A 20,809-nucleotide genomic window follows, 5' to 3' on the forward strand; every position below is an offset into this window, starting at 1 on the left:
TTAGACAAAAATTTGTTTTGTATAAAAACCTTTTTGGTTTTGTAAACAATTTAACAAAACTGAGCATTTAGGAGCTTCACAATGTGCTGCCAACGACAATATAAACTCTAAGATGAGTAACGCATTAAAACAAAATGGTACTATGCAGCTTGTTTTTTGAGAATATGACAATATAATGTAGCCTCGGCCTAGGCTTTATAAGGGCCGTGCAAGCAATTATGTTTGTGTAAGTGTTAATATACACACATAACACCATATTTGAAAGTTTTGTTATTCACTGCACTGGCTTTTGCAGGCAAAGAAATTAATTTGGTTATATCCCAAGTTTGTATTCACATATGAATGCATTTTGCGTACTGAGTGTAATTTATAGTTTCAGTGACAAACCAATTTAATAATAAATTTGGGAACCTATTGCCGCCAAACGAAAATGTTGCTTTAAATCACATTTGTTATTTGAGTGAAATTCTTCTTAGAAGCTCAGATTCTAGTTGCATACTTTTCAAACAAAAGACCGCGCATATTTATTTATTTTCTGTATTTGTTAATTGTTTAGTTTACTAGAACGCTACTTTGTTTACCAAAACAGTTTTGATTTTGAACAATGTGATAAATATAAAAGTAACGAGCACTATAATTATTTTAGCATTTTCGAATTTGGTGTATTGATTTTAGAAATTGCTGATATTTGAATTATTGAGATTTGAAATTTCGAATTCTTAGATTTTAAATTATTCAGCCAACAAATAAAGGTGTAGATGGAAATAACATGAGATATGATCAAATATGACCTTAAACCCTACTTAAAAAATCCTCAACATTCAGCGTTCTTTTTATTTAAATATATTTATTTTTGGTTGCTTTTTTTGCGTTTTAGGTTGTTAAATTATATCAAAAGAACCCTTTTTTTAATGTTTTGACAGTGTAATCATTTCGTATTTGAGCGATTTATAATTAACAAAGAATTTAGCTTTTTCTTGCTTTTTTGTCTAATAACTTAACAAATAATGTTAAAGTTGAAATTATTATACAATTAACAAAATTATCATTAATAATATTGTGATAAAACAATTTATACAGCTTTTCGTTTTTGTTGTATTATGTGTTAAACTTTCTTACTGCTTGGCTTAAACAGCACAAGCTTTTAATTTTTGCTGTGAATTGCCTAATAAATTTCCGCTTTACTTATTAAATGCGGCATATTACAGCGTTACAAATTTATTTTTAATTTATTATTAGGCAGGAGATGGCATCTCCTTGTGTGCCTGTCTACCCGTTAGAAGAAAAAAATAAAATTGTTTGAGACATACGCGTGTGCTTTGGTGTTACATAAATTCTCCGAAAGATCGGAATAAAAGCATGGCAGTAATTCAATAATGTATTGATGAGGCTGATAGGAGAAGCTCAGCCGAGGAAAATTTGAGTACGGGGTGGTTTCTTTTATGCGTGAGTGTGTCCTTTTCTGCATGTATGAATGAAAGAAAGAAATTTAAGTAGCTCTACAATTGGTACAGGGTATTTAAAAACCTGGCTCTACCAGCTTGCATATTGCAATACCCTCTTGCAGAGGGTGTTATAATTTTCCTTGATCCTCGATCCTAGAAAATTAATATATTCACGACCTGTATCAGTGGGTCGTTCGTCTATGATTACTATTCCCAGTCCTTCAGTTTTATAACTATCATCGAGAATCTTAGCATTAGAACATACATGTTTCGCAAATAGATTACCAAATGATATAGCTCTCATAGGAATGTCGGGTTGAACAATTGATTTTAAAGATTCCTTTATCAAACATAGAAATTGCGAGGCTTACTATGCTCCTTCTAGAGAATAAACATTATTTTGTATAAAAAAAAATTCTATTTTGTTCGAGATGTCTTAGGCAGAATCAGCAATTCAGAGCATAGACATGTTTTTTTGCATATCAGGGAACTATTATCGATTCGGATTTCTATATCATAAGGCCCTTATAATGAATTATTCGGAAATGAAAGTACTTCTGACAATAATCGAACAATTATTTAGAAATTATGACTTACCACTAATAATAATAATGAAACCTAACCTAGCATTTAAATACTCCTGCGAACATTGTTAAGGTCGATCAATGCAATGTAGATGTTGCCAGACTACGAAGCTGGCTGTGCATTGTTCATCACAATTGGTTTTAAATATACCTAGGCATATACAATACGATTTACATTCAAATTATACCCCTAAGTCCTTTAAATCGATAAGCTATAAAAATAATTGGCTTTTTAAATTGCTATACCCTGTACCTATTGAGAACGGATTAAAAAGGGTATAATGGTTCTATGCAAATATATGTAACAGGCAGGTTATATTTTCATTATAATATAATTTAAAGTATAAATCCAAAAAATGTAATGTAGTATTTTTATATAATGAACAAATAACAAATATTAATTAATATGATAAGTATTTAGAATTTTCAATAGTGTGTGACTAGGTATAAGAAGCACAACCGCTGCGTAAAGAGCGTAAAGTATGATCGATGATGGGTATATCTAAGCGGAGGATCCTCGATTACAGCACTCTTGAAAGTTGTATAATGTTCTTAAAAACCGTGTATTTTAATGGATAATAAAAGATCTGTCCGACCCATAAAGCATATATATTCTTGATACGAAACTCTGAGACAGACTACTATCTATATCATATAGTTGTCAGAGGAATGATTGGTCGAAAATTAAACTGTGTCCAGCTTGGCATATATTATATTCCCTCCATATAGTAATAATATTAACAACATCGGCTTACTATATTATGTAGCTGCTATAGGATAAATCGGTCTAAAAGTAGGTTTTTGCATGAAGAACTTTTTTTGTTTATTGAGATATGTAAATAAGGTTGCATATTGTGTAGATCTATTAGAAGAATCGGTCGAATAATGAAATTTTGTTTCGCTATATGTTATATGCTTTAATATACCTTCACAGCTATTGAGCCTCCCAATTATTATCATATGTTTGTGAACAGTTATTAATACAATTTTAATATGCATAGGTTCAGGGATCTCCGATCCCCATACATTTATATATTTTATCTCTGCATCAGCAGCCGAGTTGCCATAGGAGGCAGTTCATACGTGGGAACTAGTAGTATCGCACCACTACTTTATATAGTTGACTTATTTTTAAGTTTAATTTGCCCATAATAAGTGTTTTCTGCCAGGGTATAAAAACATACTCATGCATGCCTACTTCGAAGGAAATATTTGATTTAGCTGGCCACATGCATTAGAGGAAAATAAAAACAATTTATAAATGTTAATATATTTTTAAAATTATAAAAAGTTCTTTGCTCTCCCGGCGTTTCTGTATATAAATCTGATTGTCTTAACTGATTGATCGGCTGACTGATGATCAGCCCAGACCGCTAGATCAATGATGAAATGTTAACTTCTCTAATGAGTTCTGCTCTCAATCGTAAAAAACTTGTAGACAGCGGTTGTAAAAAACTTTTCTGCTTTTCATACGTCCACTACCAAATTCTTTTTTGAAAGACCTTCCAGAATGTTACATGTATACACTGACTATATGGGCTATGCAATAAGTTAAGTTAAAAGATTATAAGGACATCGGAGGTGGGCGTGGCGGTTTTTGACTGTTGAGTCTATTTTAAAGCTGTGGGATACACCGATTTTCGCAGTTTGCTTGCAACACACACACACACACATACACACACACATATATATATATATATATATATATATATATATCGAAACAAGATTAATAAAAAAAAACCAAATATTGCGTTCGGAAATCGAAAATTGCAACAAGACAGATGTAAAAAATCAATAGACCACCTTTTCTATGAAAACTGAGCGTAAGAACCGATATTTAATCTGTATTTAAAAACAAGTTAGAGCGCTCTACTCCGCTATTTTCCGACATGGGGATACGCATTCTTATTTTTTTTATAAGCTGTGCACTTTACGCAGTACATGTACTTCATTGCATATAAATATAATCAAAACAAATATATTTATTTTTAATTTGGTGGAAATTTAAAAAGTGAAATATCCGGCAAATGTGTATGTATATAAGAATCTACTTAAATAATATAATCTTCAGTTAATAACTCGTTATAGGGAGAACATATATATTTCCAAATTAAATCTCCAGCTTTTGTGTTACATATGTTTGCAGACAGCCATAATACCCGTTTTAATGGATACAGACCATTAAATGTGTTCGACAGAATTTTAATGTGTATTTTACATAAAAAGTGGGCCTTTCTGGTACCATAGCTTGGATTCTTAATTATATTTGCATTACTCGTAAAAAATGTGCAATATCTTATATATTATTGTGTGGAATTGCTATAAAAGTGAAATTCAGAACATTTGTGATAGCCTTAAGTGTTGCAAAATTAAATATATATAATTCAAAAATCTACCATTCTAAGAATATACAAATTCTAAAAAGCGGTTTTTGCGCATTCGTGTATATAATTAATATGCATTTTTAAATAATTGGTAACGGTGGCCCTCATAACCTGCTCAATTAATTAACTTGAATAAATATTTATGCAAAGGTTTTATATTTAAATTTTTGTTAAGTTTATCACAAGGCTTTAAGGATTGAATTAGTTTAGCTAAAATGTTTTAATTTAAGTATATTGTTTTTATTTTTATGTACTTTTTGTTTGTTGTGTAGTTTTGGTCTTCTATATGCAAATGTTGTGAGGCATTATTTGCTTTCAAGGTAAATTGTATCTAAAATACCTGGGCCAGTTGTTTATAATTGAGTTAACATAGCTTCTACATTTTTTTATTTGTTTAAACTTATTTGTTTTTACTTTATATATTTTATTTTATGCTTTCATGCTGCTTTATTTGCTTTGATATGTTTTTAATTATATTGTTGAATCCAATTCCTTTCTTGTGTGGTTTAGTTGAGTGCAATTATAAGACATATACGACAATATTAAAATACTAATTCATAAATTATTGAAGATTATTAACATATTTTGAAACTCCTGCTTAATTGCTGGCTTGTTGCATTTTAGTAATAGAAAAGACCTAAGAAAATATTAGTGCTCTAGTCGAGCGTGGTCGACTAGTTGATACCCTGTACCCACCTCTAACATTTGTACTTACATGTATTGTATTTCCCACAAAAACACATATTGTGTGTTTACTCAAACTCATCAAATCCTGATAGCAGAGGACATTCAATATGAATATTGAAAGGCATTTAAAAATGTTAATAAGTGCGATAAGCACTAACTCTTATAGTCACATCTACTCAAGAAAGTAGAGTTCTAAATTGATATTAATTGATTTGTAGGTAAACAAAGTTTCATTATTTTAGACCCTTAGCTCTTTTCGAGAACAATGAGTTTAAACAGACTGACAGGTGGACATGGCTATAACAACTAATCTCAACTTTTTGATATAAGATATATTTTTCTAAGAGGAGATTTCTTCATCCCCTTTTTGACCCAGTCTTGATGGATACAGAGTATTAAAACTAGTGTTGGCAGCAATTAATGCACTGAAAAGAACAAAACATTTATTTTGAGAAAAAAATAAAATAGAAACAGAGCATACAAATATAACTATAATTCTATAGATACACAAATATATAATTTCGGGAAACTCAAAATATGTAGAATAATATCTTGACATATTTGAAGGCTTTAAAATAAATAAAGTAACTGAACAAAATTTATTTTCAGGCAAAATATTTGACTAGAAATGTTGTAAATAACATATGCATAACTTCATATGTATAAATACGTCTTTTTTGCAAGGTTTATTCTTCATTCATTGTTTTATTTTTTTTTTTTTTTGATAGCCTGGATCACCTTTTTTATTATTTTTCTTTTCAACTACGGTTAGATACTTATAGCTTTAAAGCTGATTTTTGTTTGCTTTTTATGCTAAGGTCTTTTATTTTAGACGGCGTTTCTTTTTGGTACATACTTTCAGCATAAGTTCTTCAAATATCGGTTTAAATATTATTTATGAAAATAATTATATATTTCATCTTGCCAAACATTTGATTTTAAGCAATATCAATACGTATGAATTTTACTCTGTTCACAAATTAAAAATGAGTATATTGGCTTTGTGCATTGGCTTGCTTCCCGTTCGCTTGTCCGAATGAATGCAACCTTTGTTACCCTATCAAAGACATCAAACTTGAAATCTATTTATATATTCGTATCCCGTGTACATCAGTGCCAGACTATTTGCTAAGACTTCTGGCCACGCAAACTAGGCGGATCGCAAACTGCGAAATCGGAACCTTATACAATTTGAAAGCTAGAGTCAGAAATATTGCAGGCAGACTTCTCCAGACTCTCTCTAAATCCCAAATGCAATTACCGACATTTCGCAGTCACAGTTTCAAAGTCACTGTTTTAGAATAACATTCTTGGAGCCAACAACCTAACCAAAGTTTTTGTTTGTCTAATTTAAGCTATAATTATACTGCGAACAGAGTATTGAGCAGTCGGCTGCACCCGACTGCTACTGATTTGCTTGTTTATTTGTAATGTCGTATAAATAATATTATATTATATAATATTAATAATAAACAATTCGTTTGTATATTTATTTTAATAAAAAATTTTATGTTTTTAACTAGGGTTGTTCTTGTTTTTTTTTTTTTTTATTGACGATTAGCGTTGTTTATCACTTGTTCTTTGTTTTGCTTTGGTTTTTACTATATACTTTTTATATGCTTTAACTTATTTGTTAATTTTTAAATAAATTAGTTTGTGTTGTTTTTTTTTTAAATAAATTTAAGTTAAATGGCTTTGCAAGACCTTTAGAACTTTCAAATTTTGACTTTTATGATGTAATTCCACATTTTTAGATTATCAAATAATTTTATGCTGTTTTTATGCTGTTTCCTTAAGCGCAAGTTAATGGATGTTACTTTTAGCTTAATTTTATGAAAATCCCTTATAGTGTACAAAGAAAAATATGAGAAATATGGCATAAGCTGTTGGAAATGTTATTCTCGCAATGACATCAATCGTCTTCGCCACACGTATCGGATGCGGTGGTTCTTTCTTGCGCATCTGAACAAAGCAGGTCTAGAAATGCATAATTAAAATATATTGTTAGTGCCTCTTAGCTTAACTTAACTGCGCTAAAATAAATATCTCACCTCCGTGGCACATCCATTATTAGCGGAGTGGGTGCATGGGCTATTGCTGCTTCCGCATGTGGTGCATGCCACAATCTCATTCGGTGCTCCGGCGTCACGTCGCTTTTCGCCCTAATACATTTAAAATATTAAAGCGATTAATTATTGATCACTTGCAAAGGAATATAACACTTTAAGGCACTTCAAATGAATTTTCATCACAAGCAAATAGAACTATAACCTTTTTAACAGTTCAAGTTTTATGTTTTTGATTATAAAAATGATGCGAATAACTTGCTTAGGGATCGGTTTATAGAGTAAACAAACTGTGTAAAATATTACATGTACAATTCAGAGTAAAACTTCTAAAAGGCTAGCAAATAAAGTCGTTGCATTGAAATTCTTTCCTTTGTCAAGTATACCTTGCATACAAGATATAGCCAGCTTTATTGGGTATAATATGTATTGAGAGTGTCAAAAGGTTATAGCTCCGGCCACTTAAAGCGTGTATATTTATCATCATCTCAAGTTTTGGAATTTTTGAACAAAGTATTTGAATAAAAGATAGTTTTTGTGAAAATGTATCGGATAAACAGACCCCATCAGGTATAAATATTTTAGATAAGGACGACGAGCTTTTCTATTGTCTGTCTGTCTGTGTATCTGATTGCGTGAACGCACTCTTCTCGAAAACTAAAGAATTCAAATTTGAAATATAAACTGTCGTATTGATTTTGAGACAACGATTTAGGTAAACCTCCTATAAGTGGAATACACACCAAACATGGTATTAATTATTTAAAATAGCTCCGCTTTTTATACAAAATTGAAAAATATATCTCTCTCTTGTGTACCATATTTAAGCCCTGAATTGATACACAGCCCATCATGGCTAGATTCTCTCGGATTTTGGTAGTATTTAGCCATTAATGTTCAATATTGCTACGCAGAATGCCAATTATGCCAACTACCCTAAATGTGCGCTAAGATAATTTTAACTAATTTGAAGAGGAATACAGCGTATTTTTCTGCATACTTACGGGCTATCACAGTTGTACAATTTTTTTTTGAAGGCAGCATTTAAGAATTATGAAAGTTGGGCATTAAATGTTTTATTTAGAGAATTTTGCCTAACATTTTGGTTCGTACCATTATTTGTTATAGCTGTTACCCTTGCAGATGGTATTATTATTATAATAATATTATAATTGTACGATACGCAATTATGTTGATATACATGATGGCAATATTGTAATATCGATATTTGATTCTAATGAATTGGTTGTAACAATCCATAAGTATCTTCTATCTTTTTGTTGCAGGCAGTACAATAAATCGTGGCGGGCATTTGGTTAAGATACATTGAGAAGCAATATAGGCTTTGATTATGGGACTCTGTGATGTGGTTCTATCAAACCAAAATGTATTTACATCAGACTGCCTACAATATATTTTCTGATTGGATTTCAGACTATTAAACTGAATTTCTTATTTACGCAGCGTTGTTTGCCTAGATATACGCCAATACTGCAAGGGTATTAAACCTTCGGTACACCGAAGAATATTTATTTTTAATAATATTTTTTTGTTGTTGATATGGCATGAGAATTTTGTTTAGGATTTATGCAGTAGATGAGTGGAAAGGCGTATTGTATGAATTATTATTTTTACAAGTGATCAAAGCTTAACATCATTGAAAACGTTATTGTACGTAGGAGGTGCGAAGTTTTAAGTAATTTAAGCAATGGAAATTAATAAGTATTTTAAACGTGCTCAAAAATTACATATATAAAGCGCGTGCGCAAAGAAAGGGTTGAGTAAAAAGCTTCTACTTTTTATACCCTGTATCCACGTGAAATGGGAATTCTGGTCTTGTACAAAATGCATTTTCAAAACGAGAGACAGCCAGCCCCGCAATCTATATATTTATTTGTATCGCAATGGCTACATTGCTTGACTTACGGGTGATCCCCAAACAGACTGAAATAGCTAAAAGCCTGCGTTTTCCTTTTAACTTGTTCAATGATTTTATTAACTCGTATGTTGTTGGATGATAAATTGACAAAGAAAGACGAGAAAATATCTTTTACATTTTTAATATTGGACACCAAAAATATTATTAAGATAGTGTATAAATACGGCAGCATCAACATTTTATAGCAAGATAGAAATTTTTCATCTTTTTTGATCTGATCAGACTGATCAGGTTTATCAGACTGTTTATTTATTTATTTATTTTTATTATCTTACTACTTAAAAACTTTTTTAATTCGGTTTGAAGTAGTGTTTTTTTGCGAATAACTGAAACAGCCGTAGAAATTTATTGTCGCTAAAACGGCTTTAAATAAATTGTAAGGCACATCTTAACTAATCTCTTTTTCTATACAACTTCAATTGAATGTACCGGTGATACCAATTGCCAAATAATCTCGCTGCATCATTGAGAGGTATAATATCCAGCATTGCTATATTTATGATGATGCTTTTAGACTCAACAAATTCATTTCTTCGGATACGCAAAGTACAGCTGGGATAGGCCTTATACTTTAGTACTCCTGGTACTGCGCAGTATCTTTGATGAAAACTTATATTCATTGAGTTTTATATGTATTTTTTAATTTTGTATACCCTGAACCCATTAAAAATGGGCAAAATATACCCTATATTGTATGTTTGCAAAATGCAAATGTATGTAACAGGCAGAAGGAAGTATCTCCGACGCCATAAAGAATATATATTCTTGATTAGCATCAATAGCCGAGTCGATCTAGCCATGTCCAAGTTTGGTAATGTGTGAAATACGTAACACATGAAATTGAGCAAAAATCTTTTAGTTTGAAGCTAATAAGCATAAAACAGCTTTTCGTCTAAATTCCACAGTTGCGAATGGGACTTAATAATAAGTTTGGAGCAGATCGAACGAGACTTTGGAGAAGGCTTCGAAATGTGTAAAACACATTTTTGATGATTTTCCATTAAGTTCTTTGGCAACGAATTTGAATGTGAATTTTCACCAGCCAAATCTTTGACGCCCATTTATACCAAAGAGGAATGAATTATCCCAAAAGTGTGAAGCATCCGTCAAATGAATTTGAAAAAAAAAATAAAAATGAATTTGAGCAAAGATCTTTGAAAATGAGTTTGAGGCCGAACAGATGGTAAACAAACTAAGATTCATACAAAGGTGTTTCGCTATTTTTCCATACTTGCGGGTGGAATATCCCCGTCAGGCATCTGCACCACATGAATAATAAAACTAAAAATTTTACCTTAGAAGATTTCGTTTGAGCGATTCGGTGCGTCTAGTTTTTAGGATGTGTAAGTAGCTAGCAACAACCCAACCAATCCGGCTAGAACCGAATCTGGTGAGAGAACGTTACCGAGCCGGAAGTTGCATAAATTGATTCAGAACCACAAAACACGCTAGTAGTAATTTGTGCACAGAAAATGGATAAAATATGGGGAAATTATATTTGTATACTCCTTAAAATGGTATTTTAATTACAGCCAAATTTCATTTAAGTTCTAGGTTGCTGTTATTTTTTTTGCTGTTAATAGCTGCATATAGGACCATTTGTCGTGAAGCAAACATATGTAACTGTCAAAGAAAGTTTTCGTGTAAATATTTAAATTTAATATTATTAAAAACAAGGAGCGTTACAATCGGGTTGACTGCTCGGCGCTACTAACCATACAAAAATTGATTTTGAGTGCTTTTTTGCTTTTTGCTTTTTTGCAGACACATAAACACTCAAAAATTTAAACGATCCCAAAAACATAAAGAGATAGCATTGAGAGCACTGAGAGTAAGTGGGAGCGCAATAAAAAACAGCGACGCCGTTCTATCGCACAAAGGAGTGTGAGTGAATAAAAAGGGAACGATGCCGTTCTACCACATATGTCATATGCATTTTTACTCTCTTGCTGTCTGAGCATGCGGGCGTATCGCGAACCCGAAGAAAAACTAATGCGACTTTGGACCATCCGCGTATAATTTTACACTGGTTGTCCAGCCTAAATGAAAAGAGACAAAAATCGAAAAAAAGTATACTTTTTTTACAGAGTATAAAAATCGATATCGAAATACGCTTTTCGGAGCATATCTCTTTGGCTTCAATGTTGATATGTAGCTTCTCGTATGGTTTACAGATCAAGTAGATTTACAAGAATGCCAATTGGAACAAAAGTCATGTTGTATTTGTGTGCTTTTATTTCAAGTTAGGTAAGTTAGTATGAGCCGTTCCAGTTAGTTAGTTCGGTTGATGGGGGTGCGAGTTCAATCGGATTTTTAGTTTTACTTGTTTAGTTTTAACAAAGTTAATGATTTCTCTTTAAACCTTTAAGTTGGTAAAAGTGAATTTCTTAGTTAAACTTTGAGTGAAAGAGTTGGGTTTAGGGTCTCTTTTATTCGGAGACATACGACTAGAGCACTCTTACTTGCCTAAGCATGTATGTTGTAAGTGCGTTCGGATGTATGTTACGGCAATTCAGAGTAGCGTACTAGGCATCCCTGTCGAATATGTGGAGAGCGGAGAACGACGTAGCACAGTCGCTGTGTAAGGTGCACAGCTTACGGCGTGTGCGTGAGATTTTCTGCATGAATGTGTGAATGTTACATATATAAATTGGCAAGAATTTATGTAATTCGTTTTGGGTTCACGTTGTTATGGCTTGGATTAAGAGTAAACGGTTAACAATAACTGAATAAATTAGTGTTAGTCACTTCGGCTTTTTTCGGCTTGTCGACGGGCAATTACTCACATTTTTCACTTCAGCCGCGGATGTCCTTGTCCCGATTGTTATTCTTGCTTCCATATCCGCCGCGTAGGCGCTGCTTGGTGAATTTGAACGCGAAGATTTTCTGCGTGGCGGCTTTAAAGGTAGTTCTAATTGATGCTGTCGCTCAGCCATTTCGATAAATGGTAATGGTTGGCGCTGCAACTGTTCCTTCACACCTTCTTCTTGTTCTTCCTTTTCTTGTTCGATACGCACCACCAGCGCTGGCGTGCTAGTGCCAACAGAGCGGCGCATCGTGGGAGAGCTATCCTTTTGCTGTACATCTTCAAATCTAACACTAGTCGAAGCCACATTTTTACTCGGCTCAGGCTCTTCATAAATATGCTCGGTAGTCAAACAGGTGGACTTTAGACCTGGCGATGTGGACTTTGATGACGCGCTTCTTGTGGCTTCGTGGCCGCTTTTACGTTTAATAGAACGTGCTCTCAAATTTTGCACTGCTGCACCAATGATACCACCATGTGCCTCTTGCCACCGCATGCCGCTAACAAATTCGTTCTCCGCAGGCCTTTGTGTGCCCGATGAAGATTCGGGCGCGGCCAAGCTCTTAGGGAGCGGCGTACCGGCCATATCCGGTGTGGTGATGGTGCTCGCCTTTTCGTTGGGAGACGACAAAGCAGCGTGAAATTCTTGTTCGATTATTTCCTATCTTGTATTGGTGGATGGGACAGTTGGGTGCAATAGTTTTGTACTTATTTGGTTTTGGTTTTACATGTTGCACGAGCACATTGAAAGAGGAAACATTGATGTTGCGAAGAGAGAGTTGGAGATTGTTTTTAGTTAGGACTTGATTGCTGCATAGTTTTTTTTTAAGTTAGTTGGATTAGTTTAACATGCAGGGTCCTCCTGCTGCTCCATAATTGCTGAGCTTTCAGATCGCAAATTGTAAGATCGGAATTGTAAGGTAAAAGCGTATTTAACAATGACAGTTAGTAGTCGGAAGAATAGGTAATCTAGGTAATCGCTACTTCTGGCAACTCAATTTGCAATTTATTTTGATTACGACTTGTCACTACTTTATACTATTTATAAACCATTGAGTATCTCTAAAAGTTCGTTAACGATTATCAGCAAGGAAACGGAAACGTGAGGGACTTATTATTATTACAGTGGGCCGAGTATATTTTTTTTCAATGCATATTTTGCGACAAAACTAAAAAACGCTCGTCAAGGGCAAAATATAATTTAATGTTTGTTCAAAGTTCCTTGAAGAGCTGAGTAGACTAAGAACAAGGCGGTAAATGAAGATGGCGTAAGATGTGCGTAATTGCTGCTTTGATGACATCGAAAATCTAAAGGAATCTTCTAAAAGTAAGCACAATAGTCAGAGCTAAACAAGCGAACCGGATTAATAATTTCCATAAAAATCGCACAAAACGGCAGCAGCCAATTCACGATATGCTGCTGCTTTAAAACTAAGCATCCATTTTGGGCAATCAGCTGTTCTGGACATTTTCAATCTAGGTTTTATATAAAAAATTTCAAAAATTGAACTGAGCTAAGATCGCTAATTTACCGAAAAACCAAGTAGGGCTTAGATGCGAAAAATTTTAACAGGGATGTATTGGGTGACCATCACAAGTATTGCATGGATAGAGCAACACCAGGCTGACCTGACAGTTATTGTGGGTTGCGCTTTGTTTTAAGGGAAACTGTACAATTCGCTAAATGGATTCCTTTTGCAGGAATGGATATTGTAAGACATGCGGTGGGGTTTTTCTAGTTGCAGAACATAACACTGCTTAAGTGATGAATTTTAAATTGTTCTCTAACACCTATGGAGGATTTTCGGAGAATCTATACTTGCTATGCAACCCAACAGTACGATTCATTTAAATATAAAATTACTAAAATTCACATTTGCACCCTTAGGGATTATTCATTGCCTTTTTGTTTGTCAGAGATAACTATTAATAATCCAAAAAATAAAATTGTAATGAATGCTCATATATTTTTGCTTAAGCTATTACTAATACTACTTTTAAAAACCAGAAGACTAATAAAAACACCGAAACCTTTAATCAAATGGAAATCTTTTATAATAAATTCATAAGATTGCGAGAAGAATTTCAATGAACATATCCAAAGTTAAGGTTCACTTTCCACATGTAAATTATAGTTTTGGCGATAAAATCTTAATACCCTCAATTTAATTTTCTATTTAACCAGTTATATTACAATAAAAGTAATGCTTGCACCGTTAGCTTATACATAAGGTTTACTCACAAGCAAAAATATAAGAGGACATGTATATTAAGTGCGTGAGCTAAGTATTGACAAAAAAACAAATACTGTTATGGATATTTCTAAGGTGTTGGGTTGTTTTGCAATTAAATACTACGACAAATATAGTGAAACACATAATGAATATAACATTAATTCAAAGAAGACTGGAAAAGTATAACTTAACATTCATCAAATACAATTAGCATTAAGATTATAATATATATTTAATTGTACTTGTATTGTGTTGGGTTATTGCACTCATATGCTTCGAGGAATATAATAAGTTAGTCTTAAATAAAGGTATGACCAGATAAATTACCTAAAAAAGCTCTTAAACATACAGCAACAGAAAATCGAAATTAATAACTGTCGGCATTATTCGGTTGCTTCTACATACCTTCAAAACACAATTTACAAATTCGGAATATGGTTAATTTTACAAATATTTCTGAATTTTAAAAACGATAAGGCATCTTTTAGTTATTGCATATGGAGTGTTTGTTGTCAGTAACTCAAAAAAGCACAAAAAACAGGACAAATATTATAACATAAATACTCTTAATAAATAATTAAATAAAATTATATAATAATTTATTGCTCATTTCAGTTTCAGTTTTAAATTAGTACCATATAAAAAGGAACATATTTTCATATGCTCACATTTTTCGAGATGTAGTTTTAACATTTTTCCCAATTGTAAGTGATCTTAAAGTGTGTTTTATTTTTATATTATTTTTATTTACGCAATTAATGTTGTTGTTGATGTTTCCGGCTGCTTGTTATTGTTAAATTGTCATATGGTCAGAGTTGTTCATATGTTTTTATTAATTATTATTTATTCACAGTTTTGTTATAATTGTTTGGGCTGCCGAGTGTTTTATTACGAGTATATTGAGAGTTTTATTATGGTAAAAACAGGAATAGAATTCAAGAAAATATCGGGGCTCTGATTAATATGAAACTAAAAACAAAATGTAAAATGAACTAAACTTTTAAAGCATGCTGCTATATTATGTTATATGAAATATATAATACATCCCTATTTTTCTTTCAAAATCTATTAAATGAATATAAAATTAAATATATTCAAAACCAAAAAATATGTAGGTAACCAAAAAACAATATATAAATAGGTAAATGAAAATAAAACAATTCTTTAATGCAGTTAAGTTTAAAAGCAAAATTCACATGCCATTTGTTAGATTTTGTGTGACTCACTTAATAATGTCGGTTTGTGTGAGCGGTGAGAAGCACGATTTTAGATGAGTTTGTGTTCCATTATAATGTCAATGCTATGTTGTTATTGTTGGTGTTTGTCTCATTTCTTGACAAAAAAAGGGAAGGTGCATGATTTGTGGTTAATAGCTTACCAAAGGACTTGCAAGAATTACTCCGATCCTGCTTAGTACCGCTGGAAGACGCTGTAAAAATGTACACAAAATAATGTTCATACTCAAAACACACTTTAAGTTTGATTGAAGTTGGTGATTTTAGTTAGGATTGCTTTGATTCTGCGTCATTTTTGCATAGCTTAGTTGCTGTTATGTAAGATATTCGTTTTGCTTATGCTCAAGTTCTTGTCTCAAATAAATATAATCTTAAAAATCACAAAAATTGGGAACAATGTTTGATTTTTATTTGGGCTAAACATATCTTAAACATACATACTTTTATATGTATTTAAATTATATGTAATCTATAAAATCAAAATTCTTATACCTAAAAAAACATTTAACTTATATTTATACGTATTGGGAAACTTCATGAAAAGCGGTCGAAAAGTAAGAATACAATAGATACAGAATGCGAGCAAAGGGAAATCGCCCGCATAGTGTAGTTATGCTAATCCTAGCTAAGAAGCTAAAAACGCTAAGAAGCCGAAATCTTTACCTTATGCGAAGCACGTTCGCTTTAAGGCGGGGCCTGTAAAAATCCACCAGCAATTTTAGAAAATTGCCCTCTCGGTTAAGAATGTATATACATATGTATGAATAAAAGTTGGGGTGGAGTCTGATCGGCAGATTATAAATGATATCAATATATATTGTACATCGTATTTTCCATTCCCTGGTATTTGGAATATTTACAAAATCAAATGCTCTATTGTTTTATATGCTTATTTTTAATAGAACTTATTTCTGTAAGTTTTGTCAATACAGTAACACCTTCCTTAAGCGGACACCCACAGCCGCACTGTTTTTGTTCAGTTATGAGCTCTGTGCATATTCGGAGATTTTACTTTACATGTAATTTTGTTAGAAACATTTCTTGCTATTACTGTTATACATGTACTGAAAGCATAAGGGCTGTAAGTTCTTTTAGTGGGAGCATTTCCAGTTAATTATTTTGTTTAGGCTTCGTTGAGCATCTAAGTAATACGCCACAATTAAACTATGAAACAGATTCTGTGTGAGGCCAACATTTTTGGTAGATTGGAGCCATTTTAAAGCGAAAATAATTAATTTAATTTATATGAAAATGTAATTGAACGGCCTAAAAATGAGAAATATAAAAAGTGTATTTTTGAACTATGGTCGAAGATTTATTACATTTTTCATTACAAGAAAAGTTATTGTTTTAAATTAATTTATTTAAAAAAAAAAATAAATAAATTGTAAAAATAATGAAGAAAATTTCTATTGCCAAGATATTAAATCGAACATCTAAGCTATATTTTTTACATATCAAAAATCAGTTTTTCATCAATTTGCTTACCATAAATTAAAAAAATGGAGTAACAGAATATCTTTGTGATATCAGACCAATAAATCTTCAACCATAGCTCAGATACGCTTACAAAGTGAATGATTTATTATAATTGTTAGATTCGGTTCCGATTTTCGCTCGCATTAAAAAATTGCTAAAAAGCAAAGTCAAAACTTTAAAAATGTTTAGATTCTTATCATAAACAAAAAACAATTCTACTAAAAAAATAAATTAAATAAAAAAATGGTTGTATAAGTTACCAAGCCAACTTTATGGCATACCTCATAAGAGTTTATATTACTTAAAAAATTTCCTATACTGATATTTTTAAAAAAAAATTGTATTTCTTAAATTTGTTTGCAGAGACAAAAATCTTTTAGACAATTTTAATAAGGATTAGGCTGCCTGCAAGCAAATATATAACTAAATAATATTCATACACATTTTTGGTTATAAGCTTTGTTTTGTAACTACTAATTCTGAATCAATAAGATAATGATTTTTGTGCGTTTTTTTTTTAACGGATTTTAATGTTTAACAATTGGAGGAAATGAGAAAAAAAAATTTTTATTTTTTTTTCACTCCTGCATATTCGTAATGTAACACATATCACTATTTTTGCAAACCAAACCGATGTTACATTAAAGTTACAGGATGCCGCTCCGAATTAATTCTTGTGGCTGTTTGCTGTTACAACCATATAAAAAGATTTTAAGCTGGACTCTTATTTATTTATTTCAAGAAACTAATGGATTGATCATCAGCAGACCTTGTAAGAAGTTAGAGTCGGAAGGTTCATCTCTAATTTCATCTTCTAATTTCACAAACCCGAAAACTTCTTTACATAGAATAAAATCATTGGTAAAATATAGAAATCTGCTGAACAAATTTCAGTGACATGATTGCTCCAATAATATACAAGTGCATTTTAGCTCCCAGCCTATTCTATGCCATACAGGTGTACGGTATTACTGCCAAGTCGCACCTGAATAAGATCCGTGTGCTACAAGCTAAGACCTTGAGGATGATCTCTGGGTCTCCATGGTACATAAGGACACGTAACATTGAGCGCGACCTTAAGGTGCCCAAAATAGGTGACAGAATTCAAGTGATTGCCCAAAAATACACGGAGAGGCTAAGGAGGAAACTCAAACGCCATCACCCTCAAGACCTCCTGAACCGGGTCTTGACATAAATATCTCATACTAAAATTTAGACGATCTCCCCAGTATCACCCCTTAAGCCTCCCCTAATTCATTGTTATGTTCTATCATAAATTATTTTGTTATTTTTAGTTTAATTTTCTGATTAGTTTAAGTTGCAAGGCGCAAGGTACCAGCACACTTATCTCGGTAAATACATTTCATTATTACCTTAAAAAAAAAAAAAAAAAAAAAAAAATGATTGCTCCAATTATTAAAATAATATTTGCTGTAAGGTTCCAAAATATTACGAGCTTTCTTTAAGTTTTAAAGCTAACATATTGAATAATATACCGCACAACAAATGATTATTTCTTAATTTTCAACTACTTATATAGCTAAGAAACTAATTTAAATTTCAAAATGTGTATGAAGGTCATTAAAACCGGCTATTGAGGGCAAAACAGGAACAAATGCCCGATGAAATAGAAAAAAGTGATTTTTCGATATATGGAACCCCATATGCATAAGGAAAAGTAAACTTGATAACTTATACAAATTGACTGTTAGATAGTGTAAGTGCCTATGTTTGGGGCCCCAACCACCACAATAGTGAGGTTAAGCCTTATCGATTTATTATTGGCTCTCACATAGGGTTACTATAGCCAATAAAAACCCAGTGTTCTATATTGTCTTAGGTTTTACCATTCATGTTCAATTTGTTTTCATTTCCTTACACAGCCTCAACGAAATGCTTAACATGCACACTTTAATTATATATTAATTATATTAATTCATAGGCCTTATAATGTAAATAAATAAGTAGACCTACTGCCATAAGTAAAATCGTATTATTATTCGTTCAACAAAAATATTTTTAGACGCATAAGCAACATTGTTACTATACAACATTTACAAAAAGGAATGAAAATATTAGATTGCTTGGGACAAAGCAAATTAACAACACTTCTCTTTTTTGGAGCAGTAAGGGGGGATTTACTCATTATACCTTTTATATTAAAATAGCAGACGAAATAAATAGCTGAGCATCGCCACAAACATACAAACAGTGATCGAAAATAACTCACTCAACTTTGAAGTGTTCTAAATGCATGTTAAAGTTCAGAGGTAAGCAAAAAAAAAATTTCGTTTTGTGACAGTGCTTAGTGGGAAATAGTTTTCCGTGTTATTTATGTTTCCCTCATGTGGCGGCTTATTTTTGAGAGAGTAAGATTCCTTCAGTGACAGAAAAAGTTTAATAGAATGCTTGTGCTTTGCTAAACTAATTATTTGATACATGTTATTTATTTATATTTTATATTTTATAATTAGATGGCAAGCAACAAATATATACAGTAATAACATACACAACTAAATAAACTGAAACTTTTTTTCTGTTTTACTATACCAATCATAAAAAGACACTCTGGATAGTATATGTAAACGTTCAAAGTGTGTTCAGTGAAGGTTAATGTTTTCGCTCAACATAAAACATTCAGGAGAATGTCGGCATACTCCGAAAAAATAAATAAAATCGGGTTTGCTTAAGTACAGTGAGAAACACATTCAACATAAGTAGAGTGAGTTATTTTCGACCATCACGTACAAATATATATAAATACCTATATACATACATATATATAGTGACATATCCATAGTCGCACCCACCCTTTAACATAACTTAGCACATAAGCATAAGCACAATTATAAACATTTCTAATATTGTAAACAAAGAGCCTGGTGATAACATCGACATTGGTCAAGATCAAACTGTCCCCCTTTGGTAGACATAAACAATTCACCCTAAATATCACGCCACTGTCAATGTTCCCATCAGAGTACTATCCCACGCATAATTGCTGACGCAGCTCAAACTTCACTCAATTTTGACTCAAACTCTCTCAAAGCGAAGTTTGCTAAGCGACCGCAACAGTTAGATAAATCAGTTCATATTCGGGAAGCAAATCTGAATGTACTCAACAAAAGTAGCCGTTAAGTGAAAATAATAAATTGAAATATATTTTTTTATAGTAACCTAACGTGTAAAACTTAATTGGCGCAGCCGGTAGGATACGTCGGGAAAAATTAAAGATCGCTAAAGGATAATTAATTCCCAGATCTAACGCACAATCGCGACCGAAAGTGTTGTCGGAGTGTAATAAAAATTTTCTCGAATACGTATCCGCACAAGAACCTTCGGGTCACTAGTAGCTTAATAATATTGACCCTTTGGGCAATAAAGCTACTACAGTTAATAACGACTGGCTTTGCATATCGTTTGATCCCTGCAATACGTTATTACTGAGTCTTTTTAAGACACACACACAAAAAAAAAAAAACATTTAACCAATAATCCATCACAAACTTTAACCTAAAATAAAAGTGCAAAATCAAAGAACAATAAAGTTCAAACCTACAAACTCAAAACTATTCAAAAAAAAGTGTATTACACCAAGATGACAATGGAATTATCAGAACAACACCTCAACCAGGCCCTTTCACAACTTAGACAGGTGCCAAGCTTTGACGGATCAACGGATCAACTAAACGCCTTCATTAAAAGGATAGATTACATCCTACACCTGTATCCAACCCGAGATGTTAGACAACATAGCATCTTATACGGAGCCATCGAATTGCAAGTCACAGGAGATGCTCAGAGAATATCACAAAGGACAGCAGCCAACACTTGGCAGGAGCTGAGAAACGCATTGATTGAAGAATACAAAGTGCAGACACCATTTGAAGAACTCCTTCGACGCTTATACAACACGAATTACCAAGGAAACGTCCGTAAGTTCATCGAGG

General features: G+C 32.4%; 1 protein-coding gene across 22 annotated transcripts in view; it reads right to left on the minus strand.

Annotated features, from left to right (window-relative positions):
* Positions 1-827: 827 nt before the first annotated feature.
* Positions 828-20,809, minus strand: part of pHCl-1 (pH-sensitive chloride channel 1) — a 67,610-nt gene continuing 47,628 nt past the window's right edge. For 12 of the 22 annotated variants that reach the window (XM_032434003.2, XM_070207820.1, XM_070207818.1 and 9 more), the window contains 4 exons: positions 15,524-15,574; positions 11,892-12,521; positions 7,152-7,262; positions 828-7,077 (listed from right to left, as the gene is read on the minus strand). In XM_032434003.2, the coding sequence (XP_032289894.1) occupies positions 6,931-7,077; positions 7,152-7,262; positions 11,892-12,521; positions 15,524-15,574 (939 nt within the window). In that variant the 3' untranslated portion in view covers positions 828-6,930. Of the gene's footprint in view, positions 7,078-7,151; positions 7,263-11,891; positions 12,796-15,523; positions 15,575-20,809 lie in introns of those variants that run through there. The other 10 variants (XM_070207830.1, XM_070207826.1, XM_070207821.1 and 7 more) reach the window with 6 other exon arrangements.

This window comes from Drosophila virilis, chromosome 3 (assembly GCF_030788295.1).
Source record: "Drosophila virilis strain 15010-1051.87 chromosome 3, Dvir_AGI_RSII-ME, whole genome shotgun sequence".
Taxonomy (NCBI): Eukaryota; Metazoa; Arthropoda; class Insecta; order Diptera; family Drosophilidae; genus Drosophila; species Drosophila virilis.